We start from the raw sequence: 9,626 nt of genomic DNA on the forward strand, positions 1-9,626 counted from the left end.
CAGCCAGCTGCTTCACACCTGCTGTTACAGCTGTGTGCTCCCCTCAGTCTGAGTTTCAGTCACCATTCTGCACCTGGATCCTCTTGGATTTATGGCCATTTGGTACCCAGGCATTATCACTGCTTCCTACTTGGTGGTTGTGTCCCATGGCCTCAGGGCCCCAACTGCTCCAGGGCACTTTGGGCTCTGTATTCTAGGTGGATGGCAGAACCTAGTCAGCAGCAGCAGCAGCAAATGGAACTGCCAAGGAAGTGCTTAAGTCTGTCCAGCTATTTTTAAACAAGTAGATGCTTGAAACAGACATCCTGGAATGGAAATGTATTATTGGCCTTTCTTACCTGGCTGTTTTGAATTAAGAAGAAGCTCAGGTGACAGGAAAGATCCCAGGATAGAGCCATGGATTCCTGTGTCCTTCACCTGGATTTGCTGGTGGTTAACAGTCACCACGTTTGCTTTCCCTCCTTACGAGAACACACACACACACCTAGATTGCTGTCATTACCGTTATTTTGTTGAGCCATTTGAGAGCAGGTTGAAGACATAATGAGCTTTTATTCCTAAGTACTTGAGCTAGTTTTTGCTAAAAATAAGGACATTCTTTTACCTAATCACAGTATAGTCAAGAATCCAGGAAATTTAATGTGGATACAACACAGCTGTCTAGTACAGAGACTGTATCCAAATGTTGCCATTTGTCCCAATTATTCCAGGTTGTGATCTGCCTTTTCCTCCACTGGAGGCTGTTGGAGGAGATGGGAAGGTGGATGAGGGTCTGTTCCTTTGGCGGCTTTTCTCTGCCCAGCTACCTGCTGCCCCTTTCCCAGAGCACCCTCAGAAAAGCACTTGGGGGTCTGCTGGGAGAGCTGCTCTCGGGTGCCCCGAGTTTGTGTGATGGTCATTATTAAATGCAGCACCAGATAAGCAGACTTACTGCCCACTGCAAACCTTGGCTCATTCTCAGACGTAGTTAGGCAGATTCTTCTACTACCACATAAAGTCAGCCCACCTGCATGTATAAAAGATTTAATAATACACCATCGCCCTTTGACTGGAGAACCAGCCTCAATTAAAACTACAAATCAGACCTCAGCCTTAGCACCAGGGGGCAGAGTTGGCCTTGCTGCAACACTGGAGTGGAGAATTTTCTAACTCCGGGCCCACAGTTGGCTTTTAGGCATTTTACATGGACACTTGCTCACAACTGAGGCCAGTAATTAGCTTATTTGTTCACGCCGCTAAAGCCTCTCTACCTCTGCTGCTTTCCTGAGCTTCACAGACTTGCTATTCCTCCAGTGACAATGAAATAGAAACCTGTCACCTTCATCAAGATGAACGTGCTAAATCCCAAGAGACTGGCTTCTGTTTTTTCCATTAGCAGATTCTACATTCTTAAATAAAGTGTCTTTATGTGGTCTCCTGAGTTTCCACAAGTCTGCTTTGACCTCAGAGCGCATCTAAAACATGAATGGATCAGAGAAGCAGGCGGATTAGATAGAGGCTAATACTCAGTTATCACTTTGTAGGAACTGGTTTAGCTTGCTGGTCCAGGCCAAGCTACCAAGGTGGTTGCATCAGGACCCAGATTATGATGAGATTACAGTCTGTTTAAACAAATCTTCAGCCTCCCCAACCTCATTAGTGATTAGCATGATAGCAGCAAGACGGGGATTCCTGTCTCACTTGGTTCTCCACTGCATGACAAGAGGTTGGAACACAATTAGGCATTCTGTCCCTGCCACCAACTAGCAGCTTCCTCCCAGTGGTGCCTGGCAGCCTGCCAGAATCTTGGGCCCTGCAGTGGTACCTGCTTCTTAGAGAGTGGGTTTGGTAGCTTAGCGTGACTGAGTTTCTTTTGTCTGTGCATCTAAAATGCTCTTGACAATTATTGTACAAACTTTACCTTTTCCTGCTTTCACAATATCAAAGACATCTTGTTCCTGGTGAGACTCATGGTGGTGTGGTGTGGTGTTTTGCTGGCTGGCACTAAGCACATGTTTGAGACCTCCATATTTGAGACTTCCCTATTGACATCCTTCTAGGGCTCAGGTCTGCAGAATTAGATGTCTTTCACAATGAGAACACCTTCGTTGTTAGAGGTGCCACTGTTCCCTTGAGTCGGAGAAGGTCTATTCACATCTGCAGGCCCATAGCATCTGGATGCCATTTACCTGCTAGTCTGAGAGAGGCCAGTGGGGAGAAGTCGCCAATGTTCCTTGTCTTCTCTCTCATTTTAGAATTAGATACCAAGATTCCCATAGCCCCCACTGCCCTGCAAAGTTAGTATTGAGAAGACTATTAGGTAAATCATTTAGAATTGATTTTCTGTTTGGTGAGTAGCAGTGTTGGCGGAACCCTGTTTCTTGTATCTGCAGAAGGCCTATGAGGGTAAACAGGGTGGACCTAATAGCAAATAAGAGCTGAGTGTGGCTATAAAGGAACAGTGGGTCTATTAAAACAAAGGTCTGATTATAGCGTTTAATCACTGCAGCTTAGGAGTCAACATCCTCTGGCTCCAAGTCTTTTCTCTAGAAAGCTATCATTTGTCAAGATACTTAAAATACTAATCCTTGGTCATCACAGGCCTCAGGTTTCTTCCAAACCACTTAGAAAGATGTGTCAGGCAACTTGAAGCCCACACTCATAAAATGCTCGGTTTCTCTTGGCCTTTGCCTATTGGATATTTTCAAAGTACCAGGCTTAGCTGCTGCAGCTACAGCGAGCTTACTAATTGGCACAGCACCTGCAATCAATTAGGGAAGCTTCAATTATCCAAACCAAAGCCACCCACCCAAAGATTAATTTTCTGCTCTATTTCCTATCAAAAACATAGCATATTTAGCTTGGAGTCCAGTCGGTCCTTCAGCGGAGTGTTTTTAGGCACCATTTTCTTGATAATTGTGTAGCAGCCCTCTGCTTGTAATGTCATCCCTACCATCTCCAGAGCAGTTTCTGTTGTGTTGTGTCCCTTCACAATTGGGGTCACAGGAAGATGTGGTCTAGGTGGTTTTTGATTGAAGTGTAGCTCTTTTTACATCATAGGACCTAGCTTTCACGACCTAGCGTTAAGTAACGGCATTCCTGAATTGAATCACTCATAAATATGCTTTGTAATTGGCCCATGTTTAAAAAAATGCCCACATCTCCTTTCTGAAACGTAATTAATTGTCCTATTGTGTTTCTCAGAGAAGGAGCAGGCCGTAAATCGAGCTGGTATTGTCCAGGAAGATGTGCAGCCGCCAGGTAAACTTAAAAAATTCCCATGGGGGCGCGTGGCATGAGTGCTTGCCTTGTGAGGAGAGGAGGTGGTTTTTCTCGGGGAACCTAATCTTGCTGCTGATTTTATGATAGTTCTTGTCTTGTCAGAGCTATCCAAGACTTGATGCCAATATTTCAGTGCCTGGCACTTTTCACAAGATTGCTGGGCCCGATTTTGCACCTGGTAAGCGGGCATAAGGTGTAATTCAATATGGAACAGATCACCTGCTTTGCGGCCTCCCCTCTGCAAACAGCACCCTCACGGGGAAGTAGTGTTTACGGGTGAGCTGTGTTCACTGATGTGGGATTCACTTCCTACAGAAGTCCCTAAAGCTCCCTTCAGGGCTGAACGGGATGTTCCTTTAAAGTGATCCAAGTTGGCTGAGAACGAGAGGTTTTCTAGCTTTTTAACCCAACTCCTGCAATCCTTGGGTCCTATGCCAAATCCATTTTTCCTAGTAGGGGATAGTTCCTAAGCCATTTCAAAGCTCCTCACAGCTGCTGGCTGCCAGGCTCCTGGTCACAGGTTCCAGTGGCTGCTCTCCCCCATCTCTGTCAACCACGTGGAAGATGCATGGCTCAATCCCTGCAGCATCTTGTTTCTTTAGGATCAGGGTGTGTGTGTGTGTGTGTGTGTGTGTGTGTGTGTGTGTGCACGTGCACGTGTGTGTGCACCCAGACACTGAACAGTGATTCCTGATGGGGTTTCTGTGTTTCTTTCTATAGGGTTGAAAGTGTGGTCCGATCCTTTTGGCAGGAAATGAGCTGTCAGCAATTCTGATGAGGAAGGTGGACATCTTCATCCTGTACACTCTGCCTTGGGGACAATAGATACTCACTGTGGCAGCATCGCTGGCAAGGGAACACTGATGCTGCCAGCCAGAGCCCCTGTGATAGAGACTGTGTGCAAAGACAGTGTTTCCCTAAGTCCCTGAAGAACCTGAACAGATGACACCATTAGGAAGCGCCTTGTGGCTCCGTTGACTTCGCAGGAGCAGAGCCGGCCTGCAAGGCTGTTTGTGGACAATCTGCTTCTCATGCAGTCTTTGTCACTTCCCAGGGTGATGTGAACCCAAACAACCTGTGGGCTCAAGGGCCATGGCTGCTTTGCCGCTTTCTCAATAATTGATTTCAGTGTGAAAGGCCATACCAAGCCGCCTCACAGGGCTCTTCGAGAAGGTTCCAATTGATAAAGCTGTTTAAGATTACTCTGCTCAGATTAACTATCTTGTTGAAAGTCTTTGTATTCGGAAGTAAAGAGATAGGAAGCAAGTCACACTGGGTTACCTTAGAATCATAGGTGAGCCTGTCAGCAGCAAGGCTGTGGGTATTAAAACGGTTTCTCTTAGTTTGCTGCTGTGTTCTGTTTTTGTACTGTGTGTGTGTGTGCGCATGTATGTGTGTGTTGTGATTGTGTGTGTGTGGTTTGTTTGGGGGACAGGTTTATTTGTTTTCGTTTTTTGAGACAGGGTCTGACAGGCAGGCCTTAAACTCCCAGAGATCCACCTGCCATTGCCTGGTAGAATTTTTTTGTAAATTGAATTCTGATATCAAGAAGTAGTACTATTGTCTAGATTCTATTTGCGTAGATGTCTTTCTTAGTTAGGGTTTTATGGCGGTGAGGTGACACCCTGACCACCACAACTCTTAAAAGATGAAAACACTTCATTGGGGCTGGCTTTCAGTTTCTGAGGTTTAGTCCATTGTCGTCATGTTGAGAAGCGTGGTGGCATGCAGGAAGACATGGTGCTGGAGAAGGACCTGAGAGTTGTATATCTGGATCTCCAGGCTGCAGAGGGAGACTCTGAGCCACACTGGGCGTAGTGTGAGCATATAAGACCTCAAAGCCTGTCCCCAAAATGACACACTTTCTCCAACAAGGCCACACCTCCTAATAGTGCCACTCCCTCTGGGCCAAGCATTCAAACTCGTGAGTCCATAGAGGCCATTCCTGTTCACACCACCATTGTCAACGTAGGGTTGTCTCTTTGTATACAAGGTAAACAGTGCACCTTTTGAGACATCTGTTGTGTTAGTCAAGGTTCTCCAGACGATTGAACTGTTAGAATGAATATACGTATATATCTACAAGGGGGATTTATTAGTGTGGTTTACAGGCTGTGGTCCAACCAACAGAAAGTCTAAGAATCCAGGAGTTCTTCAGTCCACCAGACTGGATGTCTCAGCTGGTCTTCAGAAGCCACCAGAATCTCAAAGAAGTGGGCTCTAATGCCAGAAGGGAATGGACTTGCCCGTGAGAGCAAGGGCAAGCAGGCAAAGAGCACACACTTCCTCTGTGTCCATTATATAGCTATCACCAGAAGGTGTGGGCCGCATTAAAGGTGGGTCTTGCATTTCAAATGCCTTCATTAAGACCCTCACAGGTGAACTTGGCCTTTTGGGTTTAGTTGAGTCGCATAGCCATTGTAGCTGTTAATGGAGTGTCAGTTTTCTACCAGGTTCATCACCAGAAGCTACAGCAGTAAGAACCAGTTTGCTATTGATTTTTTAAAAAAATTTCTCCATCCCTTGTTTTCACGTCTTTCTTTCTTTCTGTGTCTTTCTTTTTTCCTTCCCCTCCCCCTCTTTTCTCTGCTTTTCTTTCCATTCCCTTCCATTTCCCATGCTCTGCCTACCTCACCTCCTGGTAGATGCCTTGGTATTGAAAAGCCAGTCTGTTTCTTAACAGAAAGCCGTGTGTGTTTCTGTAGCCTCTGTCTATATGAGGTGCTTGGTGACATAATTTCATAATTATGAACTTGGCCTTTTCCTAACACACTGGCCCAGAATGTAATGACTGGCAAACAGAAATAAGATGAATAGTTCTAAAATCAGAGGCATCATTTTTGGGAGACATTGCCCAACATCTAATTGACTTGCAGTTAGCAACCCCGGAGAGGAAGCACACTAATTAGGGGTGCATTTGCCTACTGTTTTCCTTGGGTGGGGGAACCAGAAAGTTAATGTAATTTAATTTAAAGTTGTACAGATGCTTAATTGAACCTTCTTATGATGGAGGCAAGTGCGTGTGTTTGGGAGGACATCCGGGCTAAGGAGCTGAGTTTTGGAAAGGGACCGTGGGAGCAGACCCAGTGTGTCTTCTGAATCGGATATTTGTCCTGGGCTTGTGTCTCCTTGCCCTGGGTCTTCATTTGTGTAGTACCAGAGCTTTCTGCCTTCAGTCACCTTGGTGTTTGCAACAGGAACATTCTGTGACGCAGACGCAGGACTGCAGAGTGCTGCCTATGCCTGCCCAGTGAGTGGTGAGAGGTCCTCAAGGATAGTCCAAGGGCCTCACTAGCCAGGAGCCCTCAGGTCACCCCTTCCCCAAGGACAGTGATAGAAGCTCTTTGCTTAGAGAGGCAGCTCAGTCGGGTGCATTAGGAAACAGATATGCTATTGAGTAGGTACATTGGATTCTAATTCTGCGGTTTCCTTGGGAGGGTAATCATTTCCCAAGGGCTTTGAACTGTAGCACTTCCTACTGTCATCTTTCTGGGACTGGTGACTTCCCCTTTAGGGGAAAATCAGATAATTGCTTCTTAAACCTTTGATCTCTGGACACCTTGACACTCTTTAAAATGCACTTTTTCAGGGCTAGGGAAAAGAACACTGAACTGCAGTCCCGAGACAGAGTTTGAATTCCCAGCACCCATGGAGGAAGCTGAGCATGGCTGGGCATGCCTCTGTAACCCCAGCATGGGCGTGGGTGAAGACAGGCAGATCCCAAGAGCTTGCCAGCCAGCCAGCCTAGCTGAAGTGGTTCTGTGAAAGACTGTCTCAAGGCAGTGAAAGTGGAGCGCAGAGGAGGAGGTACCCAAGATCCTCCTTTGGCCTCCACATGCACACGTGGGAACAGACAGGCACACACGCTATCATACCACAGTCTCCAAAACTCCAAATAGTGTTCATGTGAGTTATTACACCCATGGAAACACACTGTATTACAATCTTAATAATAATAACAATAATTAAGAATTACATTATTTAAAAAGCATCAATTACAGTATCATATTGGTTAATAGAATGTTGTCTGAAAATTTTTCATTACTTGAGACCAAGTCATTTCTGAGACTGGGGAAACAGCTTAGTGGGTAGGATCACTTGTTACACAAGCAGGAGTCCCAGCACCCGTGTGGTGACTCACACCATCTGTAAATCCAGTCCCGGGGATCCGATGCCCTCTTCTGGTCTCTGAGAACACCAGGCACAAATGTGGTAATCATGCACGCAGACAAACCCATCATTCACATAAACAAAACTGTAAAAAGTGGCTGTGACCTTATAGGATGTATTCGGCCACTATGTTCACCTCACCCTGTTTTCCTCACTCTACCTATTTTCTTTCTTGCTTTCTCACTTCAGCGTTCTGTCTCAGACTGCATGCTAGAGGTTTCACTTAAGCCGAGGTGCGGCATACATAAGATGCGGTCGACTGAGAACCTATTTATACGTAATAGAGGACATGAAGTAAAGACATAAAGATTAAAATAATTCAGAACACAAAGTCCCTCTCTCAAAGTCTGTACTTTGTTACGGTGATAGAAAGCAGCCTTGAGAAGTACTTGCAATTCCAGCGTGTGGCAAAGGACAGCTGTGGTGTGGACAGAGCTCTGCACAGCAAGGGCTGCTGGGGTTGATACTGATGTGTCGTGTATGGGGATCACTACATTCCAGGCTTCACCAGGCTGGTGCACCGCTGACTCCTCCCACCGGCTGCCACCGCGCATGCCTGGCTGGTGCACCGCTGACTCCTCCCACCTGTTGGTATGGCATACACCTGACTGATGCACACTGGCTCCTCCCACTGGCTGGCATAGCACACACCGTAGGCGCTCTAGCAATATTGATGGATGGGGTGTTCAGTTCAAAGGTGGAGTGACAGTTAAGGACGTGGGGTGCCCACTTTTAAATGGCAGGTAGATTTTTTTTTTTAATTTAGGAGGAGGTGTGAAGAAGTTTAAGCAGGTAGTTTTTCCCTGAAGGCTTCAAAACAAAGCCAGGCTGTTCTCTCTAGAGCAACTCTAATCACACTGGTTAGCAGTGCAGTTAGGCTGTTTGTTTCCTGCCCAGAATGAGTAGCAGACACGGTGGGGGGGGGGCACTTAGAATCACTAGAATGCGATGAGGAAGACACTGGTTAGCATCGTGCATCAAGTGTGTCTTTTCTACAGCAGTTAATTTCATCATATTTTACAAAGGTTCCCAGGAAACTGGGAGTTAGAAATAGGGACAGAGATAGGGCTGTGGGTCAATTACTATGGTGCTTGCTCAGCGTGCTCGAAGTTCTGGGTTCAGCACCACATAAGACCAGATGTGATACCCCACATCTCAATTCCAGCACCGAGAGGCAGGAGGATCAGAAGTTCATTTTCTGTGATGTAGCAGGTTTGAGGCTAACCTCTGAGTCATGAGACCTGGGGTTGTCCGAGGGGCAGAGAAAGGGCAAGAAAGAGATGAAGAGGAAGGGAGGGCGGGAGGGGAGGAAAGAGGAAAGAAAGGAAGAGAGGTAGAAAACAAAAGAAGAAGAAAATGCTAGCTAGCACTATGGCTCCAGTCCCTGGAGTCCCAGCACTGCCCTGTGCATAGGACAGCCTCTCCCAGGGGCTGCTGTGGTTGGAAGCATTCCCAGAACTAATGAAAATCCCTGTGCTCCACCCAAGCCCTCGCTGGCTCCCAGGCATAGCCCACTACCGCTGAGAGCAGCCTGTGGGGTACTGGGGCGCAGTGCATGCTGGAGCAGTGGAACAGACCCTGGGACATACTCCTCTGGCTTCCCTGAGACTGCAGTCTCTGAATCAGGGACCTTGACCAGGAGGTGACAGCTGGGTCACCGCCCTTCCCCAGCTCCCTGAGGACAGGTGGCAGCAGGACTCTTCTTACTGCGTTTTCCCGAGAGCTAGAAGGAAACACCCGTTTGGCATTTTTGATCCAGAGACCTCTGGGGCCACATGTGACTTCAGTAAGAGCTGAGACCGAACGCTGATTGTCTGAAATTCTTTACATTGAGGTTTTGCTGTTGCTTCTGGGCTTTTCATAAATTGATAAGTACAAGATGTTCACTGGATACTAAAAAAAAAAAAAATCTGGAAAGAGCAGAACCATGTTAAGTGTGATGGCCCTATGAGGCAATTATTTTAAATTACATTTAAGTTTTACTAATAGCTTCCTAATATTTTAGTATGTATTATTTATAGTTTACACACGTGCCCTTTTATTTATGTTGATATATGTGTGCCCGTGCTGCACAGCATTAAGGATCTCAAAATATGACCAGTCCCCAATTAATTGCTCACTGGTGTATCTACTTATTAAATATGTATCGTTTGCCTAAAAAGCAACAAAGCAATAAAAACAATTATACTCAGAGG

At 46.3% G+C, this 9,626-nt stretch overlaps 1 protein-coding gene across 1 annotated transcript in view; it reads left to right on the forward strand.

Annotated features, from left to right (window-relative positions):
• Smim20 (small integral membrane protein 20) overlaps nt 1–4,603 on the forward strand; it is an 11,901-nt gene extending 7,298 nt beyond the window's left edge. The window contains exons 2-3 of the mRNA XM_005359232.2: nt 3,184–3,240; nt 3,982–4,603. Of these exons, the coding sequence (XP_005359289.1) occupies nt 3,184–3,240; nt 3,982–4,019 (95 nt within the window). The 3' untranslated portion in view covers nt 4,020–4,603. The remainder of the gene's footprint in view (nt 1–3,183; nt 3,241–3,981) is intronic.
• The last annotated feature ends 5,023 nt before the right edge of the window (nt 4,604–9,626 follow it).

Source organism: Microtus ochrogaster, linkage group LG1, assembly GCF_000317375.1.
Source record: "Microtus ochrogaster isolate Prairie Vole_2 linkage group LG1, MicOch1.0, whole genome shotgun sequence".
NCBI lineage: Eukaryota > Metazoa > Chordata > Mammalia > Rodentia > Cricetidae > Microtus > Microtus ochrogaster.